General features: G+C 38.4%; 1 protein-coding gene across 1 annotated transcript in view; it reads left to right on the plus strand.

The window, feature by feature from the left end:
- Positions 1 to 1,185: 1,185 nt before the first annotated feature.
- Positions 1,186 to 16,076, plus strand: part of LOC122886633 (extended synaptotagmin-2-A-like) — a 62,915-nt gene continuing 48,024 nt past the window's right edge. Inside the window, 2 exon segments of the mRNA XM_044219056.1 lie at positions 1,186 to 1,337; positions 2,702 to 3,089. Of these exon segments, the coding sequence (XP_044074991.1) occupies positions 2,709 to 3,089 (381 nt within the window). The 5' untranslated portion in view covers positions 1,186 to 1,337; positions 2,702 to 2,708.

Raw genomic sequence — 16,076 nt, forward strand, 5'->3', positions numbered from 1 at the left:
CTAAATCTCTTCTAGATTAATTTATGATGTTCTCTTTGTATTTTACATACTAAATTATCTCACCTGGTTGGCTTACTTACGCGTTCTAAATTACAATTAGGTCAACAGTAGGTGAAGCTTTGACATTACAGGCAACGAACAGGATGAAATGGTCAAAGGTCAAAGGCCAGTACCCTGATGGCATTTGTAAGGGATTGGCCAAGTGGAGGAAGAAGAGCACATGAAGTCGACTGATCACCTGCCGTATAATTTTAATTATTATTGTCACCAGACCAGATACAGTATGATGCAATTTTGGCATCCTATCTGCCATATTAAGTTGTGTTTTAGGATAAAACATATACAAAAATGGAAAAAATAGGGGGGAAATTACATTAGTTTAAGCTCTACAACACATGATTAGTCCGGGCTGATTCCTGTAGCCTATTTTTGGACTCCATATATTCAAATTTGACTCGCGTACTTTGGGACAATACAATAAAAATACAATTATTTGGTATGTCCCCACCACAATGTTACTCCTGGGAGTGTGAAGAAGGCTTTTAGACCATCCAGTAGAGAAATCAAATGTAGGCTACAGGAAATATAATGAAAGAATTAACTGAATAACTAGACATCCTAGTAAAACCCTAAATGCAGTTTAAAACCTAATCTCACATTTGTGAGAGCTTTATTGTGAAAATAAAGCATATATTTTTTTCTCCACCTAGAACACATTGGACCAGGTCTAGATAAAAAAAACTAGGCTACTGTAGACCTGGGAGCCTATTGATTAACACTTCAAATAACTGTTACTGTTTAAAACCAGTTTTAGGCTTGTGAAACCTTTATTAGCCTATCTATAACTATATGTGTAAAAGGTAAAAACAGAAAGAGGGCGATTTCACAGTTTTTCTCCCTCCAGACCACATACGATGTAAATAAAAAAAATACATATATATAAATATATATATTTAGACGTGTCAAACCTGGACTCGATTGCCATTAAAACTCTAAAGACTGTTTAAAACCCATTTTCATATTTGTGAAACCTTGACAGTGGAAGAGAAACTTTAGACTAGAAACTCCGTAACCGTTTTTTTTTTCCCGCCGCAAGATGGCGCCCGGGTCCGCCGCTGTGGTTGTGTTTTGAAGCTCCCTCCCAGACGGAGGCTGACCTCCTTCCCGCGATGACAGTTTCCTGCAGGCTGGCTGAGGCTGACTGGTCGCCCTCACAGTAGGATGCAGCGAAGGGGAAAGAGGGTAGACTTTACCTGGTCGTCATGCAGTGGACTGGGCTTGTAGAGTGAATTTTTGTTTCGTTTTGAAGGAATAACGAATGTCGCAGGCGGATACCGGTGAGTGTGTGTTGCTTGCTCAGCGGTCAGCGCAGAAGAAGAAGTTGTATTTTTTTTCCGCTGGTGTTTGGTTTACGCAGTGCTGGTGGTGAAGTCCTAGCCCCGATACGTGTCACTTTGTGGAGAGAACGTCACGACAGACTCTATTCAAAATATCTGGAAGTTAAGTGTTGCTGTGCTTAGCGGTAAAATTGTACACACCGTAACCAATGACTGAAGTAAATTTTGGATTTAGTAGTCGGTGCTCTTCAATTCGGCACACACACAACCAAACAACACATATTTCAGTAGAACGTATACTCTCATAACTCGTATACTCCACACTTGTCGTTGCTATCCTGGGCGGTGTGTTTTGGTGGCAGAAGATTGCAGGGGAAACGGTTGAGGCACTTTTTAAAAGTTGAAATACTATTAAAACATTGTGTACAGGTGTATTGGATTTATGCCGAATTGAAGAGTACTTCTAAATGCTTCGCAATATATAGTAAGTTCCGATTTTTCAAGTTCGTACTGTTGCCAGTTTCCCCAGGAATAAAGGTATCAAAAAATAGCATTTTTGTATAGGAGTTTCGTATGACTCGTCATCGTACAAGAAGGCAGGCACTGGCATGGCAGTTGAGCCAGCAGCGTGTATAGATAGGCTGTGAAAACATTGTATAGACTAAACAAATAGTATTTTCCTGTAGTATACTAATAAAGTAATCTTTGGTCTAATGTGGATCGTTTTTGGGGGTTAAGTGAATTTAATAAGTTACCAAGTTTTTACAGCCTGCTTGATGAAGGGAGATTACTGTAACATGGAGCCTGTGGAGTACACATATTACTACACAGTTATCCGTAGTATCCTTTTTTGATATACAAACATTTTAGATCAATTCAAATTTTAAGATTTTCAGATGCATACTCGGCTTGCTTCCTTGCAAATTATTATATAATCTTGCAGATTATATTGTTATAACGTTTTTGTTTTTCAGAATATTTCTATAAGCCTGGTAGCTTTGGGGGGGTCTTTGGTCCACAGGAAGGGAAATATTGTTGATACATTTTCCCAGCCAGTGTGCTGTCACTCAGTGTTAGCACTGATAAAAAACAAAACAAGTAATAGACAGAATCTCAATGGTACATCTATGAGGCTCAATAGTTAGTCTGTTAATTCTTTGTCATGCTTGATGTTGTTTTATTCCCTGGGGTGTAACTACAGCATGTCTGTGGTATAATTGTTTGAACTTTGACCTGTAGAGATAAAAATCTTGCAGCATGAGGCCTCTGCTTTGCAGTGATGAAACAATTGCAACTTTGTAAGCGGCTGCTTGTGACAAGACACTAACATTTGCTGTAAATGTCCGTCAAAAATGTCTTTCCAGTGAGGAAATGAGTAACAGGATGGAGGATTCGGCGGCACCAGGTGTCAGTGCGAACGGACCCGCTGCAGCGCCCAGCAGCCAGGTGAGCTCCACCATAGGCCCACCTGTGTCCCCAGAAGAGCTGGATGAAGAGCCACAGTCGTCTCTGACGGATATCACCCAAATGTGGATTAAATTTGGCAAGACTTTCGCCATCATCTTCCCAATCTACGTCTTGGGATACTTTGAGTTCAGCTTTAGCTGGGTTCTGATTGGACTCGCCATGTTGTTCTATTGGAGGAAAAACCATGGCACTAAGGACTACAGGATAAACCGTGCCTTAGCATTCCTGGATCATGAGGAGAAAGCCGTGAGGCAAAGTGTGCCTACTGCTGAGCTGCCACCATGGGTAAGTCCTCCAGCATTATTACATTCCTGGTATTCTCGCTATGTTGTCATTACTGCTTTGTATTTTGACTCTGTTCTTCCAGCCAGCCAGTATCAGATGTCAACATTGACTGCCTGCCAAACTGGCTGATAGAGATAACTTAATTCCCTGCCATGGCCAAAAATGTAACTGTAGTTTGTCTTCCCACTGATTCCCCTCAGTTTCTTCACTCAAAATAGATAAACTTTTATTTTCCTCTCGGGGGAAACCGGGGTTTAGCACTATGGTACTTTAAGAAAAAACACCACAGACAGAACATCCCAGCTCACACCCTTTTGAATTTGTTTCCGCATCCACTCAAATCAAAGGATCACACCAGTACCCTGTCATTTCCTTGTTTGGGTTAGTGGTTAACCTTTCCACACTCTTGTGTGTGTGTGTGAGGTGTTGAAATTGCACTGGAAGCTACACTTTATAATATACAGCATTTATAAACTATGACTAACACGCAACTTCTCATAAGACAGGATACTGTAGTATTTTATTGGTGGAAAAAGCTGTTTTTGGGCAGTGTAGCTGGCAGCAAATAGAGAAAATTAATAGGTTTTGGCAGTTAGATACTCTAAAATGGCCATAAATTGCCCCAGGAGTTTCACAGTATTTAAGATATTTCTCAGATGGTTCAGTGGTGTTTCACATAGGAGGAGCAATATGGTGACAATCGGGGTAACCAGGGATAGACAGAGATTCATCATCTCTGACACTTGATAGTCTGACACTTTCATCCAGGACAAAACAAACTTTGTTGCTTGTTAATGAGGGTCTCACAAATAGCCATCGGAAAGGTCACACATTCTGCACTTTAGTTAAAGGCACACAAGCTCCCCATCAGTTCCAGGACTCTTTTTGATCATTTCAGTCCTGTTAACCACCCGAAGGAGTTGTAGTCCTCAATTAATATTTTACTCGTGACCTTTGAGCCTGCGGGGCTCTCGAGGCTGGCACTGTCTGTATTCATACATTACATACATTCTCTCTCTATCTACTCATTATCTGGTCTTGACATGTGGCAAACTCATCCAGCCAAAACTACTAGTTGCCAGCATGCAAGGGATGGAGATTACCATTGGTTGCGAGCAAACAGTAACGTTTGCTTGTCCGAGCTAATTCTGCAAATGAGTTCCTTTGGCCTGTATTGGCAGAGATTCGGAAGCAATGGATGGAAAGCTTTGGTTCAGTAATGCATAGTTCCATTTATTATTTCCAAGCTTCATGAAATCCACAAGCACGTAATATCTGGAGGGATACTTATGGTTTAAAGACACAATTCTACACAAATCTCAAAATGTGTGATTTGTGGCGGTAAAATGAAATTGACTTGACAAGTAGGGCTGAACAATTAATCAAAATATTATATTATTATTACAATTTTTTTCAGAAAGGTAAAATGTGTCACAAAAACATTTTATAAATGAACTATTGTGGTGCTACAGAGATGTCCCGGCCTTCGAATCATATTCTCCAGACGTAAGGGAACATGCTTGTTTGGTAAAGACCCCAACAAAAATCACATCATCATTTTATATATTTTTTTATATATATACTTTTTTCCATTCCCACTAAAATCGTGACTCATTGCCCAATCAAAATATCTGTCAATAGAATTTCTTTGCATATCGTTCAGCCCTATTTACAAGTCTCTAATTGTTTCTTTTCCAGTGAATGCCAGCTGATAACATCTTGCTTTGTGTCCTGACAGGACTTATTGTTTTTGTTTTGATTGGTTGCCTGTCAGATCTGTCCTTGCGTGACAGAAACTTTACTTTAACCTTAGAGAATCAATGGCCTGATTAGATTTTGGAGCACCTTGCTGCATACATTTGCATATTAATGAGGAAAAGGCAGATTTCTTTAAAACAGCAAATAACTCTTTCATCCTTGCACATATGGACTTACCCTCAGTGGCCACTGTAGTAGGTAAACCTGTACAATCTATTGCAATTCAATACAACAACTCCATTACGAAGTTTATAATGTTTTTTGTTTTTGTTGACATTGTCAGAAATGTGTAAATTCAATTATATATTTATTATTGAGGACATTTTTGTCCTCGTTTTTTCATACATGAGGGGGGCAGAATATTAGAAACACATCTGAATGTAATGTAGTTCAGTATGGACTTTGTTATTACCACTCTATGTAACGTAAAAACAGGTTTACGTCTAAAGAAATATTTGCTAAGTACAGTATGCTCCTGCTGAGTGAAGAGGAGCATTTCAAACTTTGTTAGCTTTTCCCATAATTAGAGTTATTGACTTGTGATGGCTGAGTTTAGTTTAGGCCATATCAATTATTTCGACATTATTCTAAAGATTAATAGCTGAAAGTTATTATTCACAGCTACAAACAACTGACACTTGATCAATGGCTTCACTATGGAAGTGAGACTTAACAATATGTTTCTGAACGATCAAGATCTTTTATTTAATTATTTATCTTTTTAATTATTTACACAGAGACTCAATACCTCTGTAATAGAGAGGCTGCAATAATATTTTCTATTATCAATGATGATGCCAGAAAACTGAGAAGCTGAGAGGATGGCAGCATGCCAGCCAGACCCAAACACAGCCCCCTCCCGTCACAGAGCGTCCTATCATCACAGCCATTACACAGTGCTCAGCAACAAGCCCAGGCCCAGTGCAAAAAGCAAAAAGCTTTGCTATAAGCAGAGACACAGTGGTGTAGAGCAGCTGTCACATTTGTTATGTTGTGAGTCAGCAAGCTTATCTTTTGTCTTTATGTTGCATGTTTCATCAAGTCTGTGTTCCAGATGTTTTAACCCACAACAACGGGGCTAATGACGTTTGGATTTGTAAACCGCACAATGCTGATTGACAGCTCATTTTCCTGATTAAAGGGAAACTGAGAAACCAGTGAAAGGATGTCAAAGGATTACAGCATCCTTCTGATAATGAGCCAAACACTCAGCAGTGAACTTTGACCCCTGAAAGACACTCAGAGACTGTCAGTCTGTCCCCATTCTTCATAGAAGATATATTATCTATTTCACCTCTGTCACACTAACCTCAAAACTAAATGATTACAAGCTCATGGAAAGTCCCAGAGTCATCATGATACAGTTCTTAACTAAATCAACTAAATAACCATCATTAGGAGCCCTATTGTATGAATGTTACTGGCTGGTACAATAGTTAAATTAAAAATTAGAATTAAAAATCCCCTATGCAGCTTCCCAGTGCGCAAGTCTTCAAATTACTTGTTTTGTCCGACCAAGAGTCCAATATCCAATCCCAATTCTCACATTTAAAAAGCTGAAAACAAACCGTGTTATAGATAGTGAATCTTTACATCTTTTTAAAAAAATCGCTTTTTTGTTGATTGATTAATTAAACAACTAATTGTTTCATCCCTACTTGAGACATAGTAAGCACTGTGACCTAGGGACAAATGTCATTATTTGATACGACAGCGTTTGCTTACTTCTCCGCCTTAAAGTTTTCTAAGAAAAATCTGACAGTCAGAGTAAAATCCTTTTCCTTTCAGAGGCAGGTAAATACCAAAATCTCTAAATGATGGTTAATGACCTGCCAAAGTGGCTGTTGATGCTTTATCGTAGAAAAGGTTTCAGTCGTAGTCATCTGGACACTGTTTTCAGAATCAAGACGTTTCGGCTCCCATCCGGAAGTCATTCTCAATTGTGAATGATGTTGATGCTTTGGTAATCTGCCCAAACAAACGACCCGTTAACTGAAATGCACAGAGATTATTCAAACTTTAGCACCCAGTCCAAGAGGTATTTTCAATAGAGTGGTGTAACATGAGGAATTTGCAAAAAAAAAACAAGTACGTTGAGGGATTTCAAAATAAATAAATCTAATTTTATTTTAATTTGCTTTTTGCGGTGCAAATTTCAAATTTTGCTTTGCTAAATCAGGACGCAACAAGTGGATTTTTATCTGGTGGTTTCAGTGAATTTCATTGTCCTGATAAACATTGGCGTAATTTAATTTTCACTTTAGTTGCGCAGTAGCAGACACAATGGATAAAACGCCATATACTGTATAAAACCAACATACACTCTCTGTATGTAAAATCAACAAAATGAACCACATCTGCAATACATTGGCGAGCAGTAAACCAACTGTGGTCATCGGTCTTGGCTCGCTCTCTCAGAAAATATGCCCGCCTAGGCAGTGTGGGCAGCAGCTCATAGTTCACAGGCCAAGAATGCCTGAGGTAATGGTAGTTTTATCTTAGTGAAGACAAACTGACACTGCACGACTCCCTCACTGCTGTCGGACACAAAAATAATAAAGTATAAAGGCTTTTTGTCAGGAAAAGATAAAGTTGTTGTTGTCTCACTGATGTTCAGAAGTATGTAAAGTTGTATAGCAGAGTTTAACCAGGAGCTGTCTCATCCATGGGACGTGAAAATCATTGCACACACTGATAACCATGACAGCAAGTAACTTGTATTTACTACCAAAGAAGTGTCTCAGACACACGTTAACACCGTTTTTTAACTCCGTTTATCCAAAAATGTTTAATGTTTATAGGTCATACAATTGTCGTGGCTTATCCCTAATTAATTTGCCAATTAAACAAGTATGTATTATCAAATAAGGCATCATTGGATCGGGCTACTGTATGATGTAAATAACTTTTGGTCTGATAACAGGACCTCCTTGGACATAAAATTTCAGTCATGAAAAAACTGGATTTAATTACATGGAGTCCAAATGAAAGTAGAATAAACAGGGGAGTGGCTTCAGAACTTGAAGTCACAACACTGCATGAAAAAGGCTTTTACATTTCCTGTCCTTTGGTTTTTAATAAATTTTTGTCATGTTCATTCTAATTTTATTACTTACCGCCATTTATGTTATGAAGCACCACAAGTTGTTGGTCTTATGGAACATTGCTATCAAAGTTACGTGTGCTTTTCAGTCTCTGTTTTCATGCAGTCTGTAACTCAGTGTGTCCATCCATGATTACTCGATTGCTAATCCTTTGATCCTTATAAGCTGGAAAATCATAAAGTTTGTGACGAGCAGAGCAAAGATGAGCAGAGTAAGAATCCTGTGTGCAACCTTTAAAGCTCTTTAAGTTATTAACAATGCATGACATAAAATATAAAAGATTTTTTTCTGAACAGTGTCATTCCAAAATAGAGAAATTGTAATTAGCTGCAGCCACCAGCCAGTGGTCAACGTTTAATCACCTTTTATACATTTGTTATCTCTATAAGCCTCTTTGGCATCAGTTTGGCCGGAATTAAAATAATATTAGAAATGCATTTTATTTATCACATACTAATGAATAGTTGACCTCAAACAGCGTAAAAGTAAAAAATGTTTGCATGCTCAAACACAAGTAATTTCAGTGTGTTTAATCATTTTTGTATATTTGGATTGTCTGAACTTTGCACTCCTTATGGTTAAATTGATTTATAAATTAAGTTATTCAACTACAAAAAAAAAAGATTTAGGCTAAGGGCAACAAAGGTCATCCCAGGTGACTGCTGGCTGCCAGAGCATGATGAATGTGGGGTCAGTGGGGCGGGGGTGTGATGAAATGTCTGCAACAACAACAGCATAATTGAGAAGGAATGAGGACAGTAAACTAATGGGGTGGAAGTTTTCCACAGGCTGCAGGATGCAGGCCACAGGTTTATAGTGTAAAATCACATTCCTGTGGAGCTAAACACAATACAGAGCATCAGAGTCAGAAATTTGTATAGTATGCTGATACTGAATGTCAGAGTGTTTTGACTGGATATCATTTAAATAGGAATCGTGCCTTCCTACCTCTGTCACAGACAGTAGCAACAAGGACTGGTGTGGCCAGTGTGCAGTATTACTAGACATTTGTTTTAGGGTTTAGAGGATTTTTCCAGGCTTAAGACATGGATTCTCTTTTTTATGCTTTCTTTTTTATTTTAGCATTTTGCCTTTTAATAGATTTACAGTGAAGATGCAGACAATAAACATGGGAAGCGTGAGTCAGTGAGGGGACAGAAAGGTCCCCACTATGGGTCTTAAACCACTAGGCTGTTAGGACTCCCCGACTCTTGTTTAATATGTTTGTATATCAATAGATTCAGGCTAGCTGCAAGCAGTTTGACTTGAGAGTGTTAACAGTTGATTTTACAGTTGTTTAATTAGCTTTGGATTGAATCCGATTGCTTGACCACATTTAACTTAATCAGAAGAAGTGGAGCAAAGGTGAACCAGGGGAAACCAAAACAGACAAATGAAAGCCAGTACTGTAATACTAATCCATGTCCTCCCCCAGGTATGGCCCAGGTAATTTAGAGCTGCCCCATTTATATCATTATTGACACCATTTAATCAATCCATCAGTTATTTTTAAGATAAATCAACTAATGGTTTGATGTACAAATTTAAGAAATGACAAGTGCCTATCAGCAGTTACCAGAGTCCATGTGCCCATGGAATGTTTGGTATTTTTACTTGATAATTTACTTTATATTTATATTATTAGGATAGTTAGTTGATCCACTAATTGATTAATTGAAGAATAGTATCAGCACTTGTTATCTCAATTTTGTTTTATTAGCTTTTTCTGAGCTTTCAACACCAGAACCAGTTCCATTGGTTGTTGGAGCCCGTGAGATGAGATGGAAAGCTCAGAGAAAGTTAGTCACTTTTCAGTTTAGATTTTTTTAAAATCTTTTTAACTTTTCACTAAACTACAAAATAGAGCAGTATCAAATCTGGCTTATTTAGATGTTTGGAATCCTTCAGATGAATTATGGTAGTGTTTGAGTCAGAGGAGTATGGCTGTACTGGGCAGTTCCTACTGTAGGTGTGGATGTGTGTAACTATGAAAACAAAGCTGGGTGGTGCTGGAAAAGTACAGGCAAACTCAGCTAAACCCTTCCCCTTGACAGTTTAATGTTAAAACAACGTGATTTAAAACAGTTTGACTTATTCAGCTGATCTTCAAAAGACCGACATGGAAAGTTACTACGACCGCTGTGTAACTGTTTCTCTCTGCGTCTCTTCATCTCTGTGTGCTCGTATGACATGGCATGGGTGGGGCTTCCCTGTTCTTCTGATGTGCCAAAGGGCAGGGCTCTGCTCCACAGCAGAGAATAGAAACAATGTGGAGGAACAGAAAGGCCTTGTGCTGCTCTGTCCTGCTTGAACCTGCAGTCTGTAAGTGTTTGGACTCTGTTCTCCAGCGTGTTGGATTTGAAAACAGACGGTGACTATTAGCTTAAAGTGATGACTTTGGTCTTTTATTTGAGGGTGTTTACATCCACAGCTGTTAAACCTAGTAGAAAGTGTTGCCTTTTTTAAACTGTACCCCCCACCCCAAGGATAAAAAGGCCATCGCTATCACTGCCCAAATCATTACAGACAGCATGTGCGCATTTAGTCGTACTTAAAACTGTAATGTTAACACAGTTTAGTGCAGCTTGCTAAATGTTAAATATGAAATATAGCCTTCCTAGAAAATGAAATGATTACTCTAAACAGACCTGTAGCTTGAGGGTCTTGATTTAGATCGTCTTGAAGCATCTTAAATTTGGCTACAGATACTTAGGAAGTCTGCATAGCACAACAGTACTTTGTTCTGGAGCCCAATGAAATTAGAAATATTTTAAGAGACAGTTTTGTGGGTTTTTATGTGTAATTTATTGCTTTAATATGCAGCCCTGCAGATGACAACATATATATTTTTTAAACTATTTAGCCTAAAAGAAAATATTGTGCATCAACTTCAACCCAAATTAGGCTATCAATAACATATACAGTATAAGCCCCGTCATATAGGTTTCCTGTTTCTGCACCTTTCAACGCCTTCGGCAGTTCGAGGAGAAGCTGATTGAGCAGGTTTCCTTGTTTTTCTTGTCACCTTGTAGAGGAGGGTCACTGCCCGCCCATCGGAAACTGAGGTTGATTTTTAGTCAGCAGGCAGTGACCTGACATACATTTAGAATGATGACAGGAAATGCAGTTTTCTTTTAATTTGTCAGTTGCAGTTAAAATGAATAAATTCCAGCAGTACTCGACTGAATTATTCATCCTCTCCACACCTCTCTCTTTCTCTCTCTCACTCTCACAAACACATGCATTGTATTGAGGGTGTGGCTGGAAAGGGAGGTTAGGATTTCCAAACAGCTGTTACATAGTTCGACTGTGAGTCTCACTCACTTGACTCGCTTTGACACAGAGAAACACACACACATGCAAAACTAAAAGGGATGCTCCGATCCTATACTGATCACCAGTAGAGTTGCCAAGTGGGAGGGGCTGCCGGTCCCAGAAGTGCTTTTCCCCATTCTGTGTTCTCATTTCAATTTGTTCGAAATCCTTAATGTTATTTAACGGAAACACGGGATAATGTAACAATCCTGTAGGTTTATGTTACGGCCACCAGTTGTAATTATTTCAACTTTGCTTTGGAGGAATCATGATTTGTCTGTCATTTTGGCATTGCGGATAGGTCAGAGCTGTAGCAATCCTCGGAAACAATCAGCTATCTTCTTACGACGATTTAGCCTCTGGGGGCAACGGCCAATGTTTTGGGGCTTCCGGTGTATCCGGGCCAAGACTTGCTCTTCCGTGCGCTGGTCATTGTCTACAGTCCGATTAGCTATCTCGGAACCCATCGACTATTGTCTGACGATGATTTGAATGCAGATCATTTGTTAAAAAGAGTTCTGAAATTGATAAAAAGCTAAATCGTCGTCAGATGATAGCCGATGGGTTCCGAGATTGCATTTCTGCCAAAGCCTCTTTTGCTCTCCACACGGACTGTTTACAGGCATGCAACCAAAGCCCGTACAAACGGAAACCAGAACGCTTCTAATACCAAGATCTTGTCCCTTGCCTACAGATTCTGCATTCATATGCAGATATCTGTTTATAGAGATTAGAGCTGTAGCTAATTCAGAACGCCTCGTCGTTACAGTTGAGAACAGAACACACCGCTGTAGTTGTGGAATTCACCCACAATTGAAACCGCAATTAAAAATGAATTTATTTAAGCTGCAGATTGTGTTTTCAGTTTTTTCAATACCGTCATCTTAACCTTCCACCCACCGTTAGCGGTACATGTAACAGAATTTTAAGTCAGGTGATCGAAGTTTTTATGTACACAAGCTTGTACCTTTGACTTTTTCACGTGACATTGTCTAGGGGAAAAATGAATGGGACTTTTACTTCCAGAACCAGGGGCTCCCGAAATGACTGCCCCCACGTAACTCTAATGGTTCCTGTTCCAAAACAATTTCACAGATATTTCCCAACCTCTCATACTGCATAGGAGGCCCTACAGAAGCCATGTTGTACTTGCTGTTTTTGAGGTTAGGAGGCATTGAGATGGAAACAGCACTGTATATAAAGAAATGCAAGTGTCTTTGCTGGTGTGGGCAGATGAGTTTGCGTAATACATCCATAAGTTTGTAGGCTTATTAGATGCACTGCACAGACACTGCCCAGCACTTTATAATACTATCACACAGGATTTTAAGTCTGGAAAGTTATCATGGCACTAATCGTGATGATTGTGTGAGAAACAGTGGGAATGCACCATTCAAACAAAGTATATACCTGGTATATACGCTTGCAAGTATTTGGCAACGCACTGCATTTCTGTTTGATGATGCTCTGCAAAAGCTGAGCCATACCAGATGACCCTGCTTTTTCTTTTTTGCTTTGTTGTGTATTTTTATCATTGGGAGTGCAGTGATCTCATTGAACTAAATGAGGAGGCTGCATTTTTTGACACAGTGCCATTCTTGGTCTGAAAATGGCCTTCGACTCACTTCTCCAAAATATGAACGCCTTCCTTAATACTACAAACATTTGAAAAGTGATTTAGACCTGCAACCATTAGTTAATTAGTCAATCGTCACAAAATGAATCGTTAACTATCTTAATTGTTTAAGCCATTTTTCAAGCAAAAATGCCAAAATCTATCACAGCATCTGTAAGTTTTACTCCATAGAATACAAGTGAAAATTTAAGATATTAGGTGTAACATATTGCCTTGAATAAGTTAGTACCAAAGACATTTTGAGACATCTCATGAGTCCATGACTGAGAAGATTATCAGTATCTAGAGGCCTCCACACTGCGGTTTTGCATTTTGAGCCATTGGGTTGGATTTGGAAGGAAATCTGTTGAGAGAGGGAGCAGTTCTTCTGGTGCAAACAGAGCTAAAGCTTTCAGGTTTTCTGCTAAGAGCACATGGAAGGAATGAATGACTAGTAAAAAACCTTTTTCACTCTGAAAAATGCTGTGCCATTGTTGCTCTAAAGAGAGAGAAATGTTCCCAGTTTTTTTTGAGGAAATGAATAAGTTTCCTTGTTTTGTCACTCTGAGCATTTCATGCACATCGTGGAATAAGGTATACAAAATACATAAATTCCTTTTTTAACCACTGTTTTGTTAATCTCCCTCTTATCAACTTTGTTTCCTCTTCTGCCCATATATTTTGAGTTTTATCCTCAGTTCTGTCTCTGAAGTCATGTTGGCTGATTTGTTAGTGTTATTTCCTGTTTACTTCATGTGAATGAGTGAATGATCTGAGAGTTTCCTTTTACTTTAGTATCCATATACTGTTTCAGTCTTGCTTTCTCTGTCTCTGTTGTTTACCCTACAAGGGGAGAAAAGTGTGCTACTGCCACTGCCTGTTTTATTGCACAGATGAGTCATTCTTTCCTCCTTTTACTTCATGGTTCCAACTCCTTTGCTTTATTTTGAGATCCATCAAGTTGCAACACATTCAGCCAGTGTAGCTGACTGCTGTGATTAGTGCAGGTACCTACTAAAGGACAGAGCAGAGACACATCACAGCCACATCTGGCACAGCTTCGCCTTAAGTTCAACCTTGAATAAACTTGCAGTGTTCAGTGTAAACATAGAAGGCCAACGATTTGTTTTCCATTTATATGTTTGGCTACATTCCTACTTCTCTGTCCTCTAGACTTAAGTTGGATACAATATAGTGATAATAATTGATGTAACTTCATCCCTTTGCTTTGTTGCTATTCATGGTGCATCGTATATGAGATCCGTGGGTGCATCATGACAGAGATGGTGATGTGTAGTGAACGTTTCCTGATTTCGGGGCCCGGCAGCTGGTAGAACTGACTTTGACTACTTTGAGGCGGGTGGCAGTGTTCTTGGAAGTCTGATTTGTATGTGTATGATAAAGAAATTGTATCTCGCTGTATTCAAACAACAGTAGTAAAATAAGACTCAGACACCAGATGTTTGTACTTTATATTTAATGCTGCCACTCACTTTGATGTTGTTTTTATATGTTGTTGTTCCTTGGAGAAAACTACATTTCCTTCCGGACAATAATGTTGAAACTTTTAGACAAACATGAGAAGCACACTTAAAGAAATATTGGTTAACTAAAGCAGCACACCGTGACAAAAAAACGAAAATTTGCTCAGTCTCTCATGGTAACGATACAATTTGTGTGTTGTAACAAAATCCTTTTGACATTATAACAAGATATTGTCATGTTATAATTAGAGCTTTTACGATACTAGATTTTTGAGCCCGATACCAATATCAGTATTTGACAGTTTTAAAAAAAACATTATAACCATATATCAGCCAATATTCTTTTTTATTTATTTATTTTTATTATATAATATCTTCAACAAACATTTTTGCTAAGAATCCCTAAGATGTGTACTGAGCAGGACATTTTACAGTTGACAAATAAACTTGTCAGTGCTCAAACTGTGACAAACATAGTAATGATGACAATGTTTCTGAATTACCTCTGACATGTCTTTGGCATTTCTGTACTGCAATTAGTTTTTACTTGTCAGCCAAAGTATACACCAATACTGATATATCTGCTATAAGCTAATATTGGCGGAAATGCCAGCCTGGCCGAGTTATCGTTCGGGCTCTAGTTATAGTGATGTATTTTTGTTGTTATTACTGCATACCAAATGATTCTGTTATAACAAGAAACTTTTTGTTCTTGTTAACACCAGATACCAACATATCTGGTTAAAACGAAAAACATTTTTCATTACTTGTATATTAACTAATGTCGTTGAAACAATATCTTTTTAGTCATCACATGATGTCTTGTCAGTTGGCTGTGAACTCATAGTGTTCTAAAAATTATTTTCATCTGTTAATGAGATATACCGAGCAGTTAATGGCCTTATATGACCTTTGTGAAAGGTTCAATACAGTGCATCTGAAAATGTTCTCATTGTAAGCAGAAACTCTTTTTGAAACTTTTTTTTTGTAACAGTGGCAGTGACATACTTCCATAGTTTATTGTAGGTCATGGGTCCATGGTAAAACTGAAAAAAACAATGAAATAAGCGATAGGTAGCACCGTAGAAGTACAGAAGAAGAAAGATCTTTGTATTCTCCGTTTGAGAAACAAATTCACAGCAATAACTCAACACCATGAAGTGAACATATACAGTTTTACCATGTGATACTTACAGATCAAAGGGTCATCACACAGTGACAAGACTTTGTTGTCCGTGTCATATAAATAGTTATTGGAATTTTACACACATGTGCTATGTTTGTATGAGACAGAGTAGCCTTGCATTCTTGTGCAGAAGACACATGCAGCAGGCTGTTATGAGTCTGTACTTCTTGGAGTGTTTATCCCTCGAATAAAAGCAACACTATCCCTTATGTGTAGAGCTACACTATATAGTTAGCAGACTTAAAGCGTAGTGGTGTAAAATACCGGTTTGTTGTTATTATAATTTACTTGTGGAAGAAGAGCTTTAGTTGTTTGTTGAGAATGCTGAAACGCAGAGTACACTTGATAATTCTTGAAGTATACAGTATTACACAGTATGTTCATTACAAACAACATGAAATACGAATACTCTCAAACTGACATTTAAAGAGTTATTTGACACTTAGATTTCTTTAAAGGTCCAATCTGTAAGTTTTTAACTATCAATTTTAGGTATATTCACATGTACAATTTACGAGTTTGGTT

The sequence above is a fragment of the Siniperca chuatsi genome, linkage group LG13 (assembly GCF_020085105.1).
Source record: "Siniperca chuatsi isolate FFG_IHB_CAS linkage group LG13, ASM2008510v1, whole genome shotgun sequence".
NCBI lineage: Eukaryota > Metazoa > Chordata > Actinopteri > Centrarchiformes > Sinipercidae > Siniperca > Siniperca chuatsi.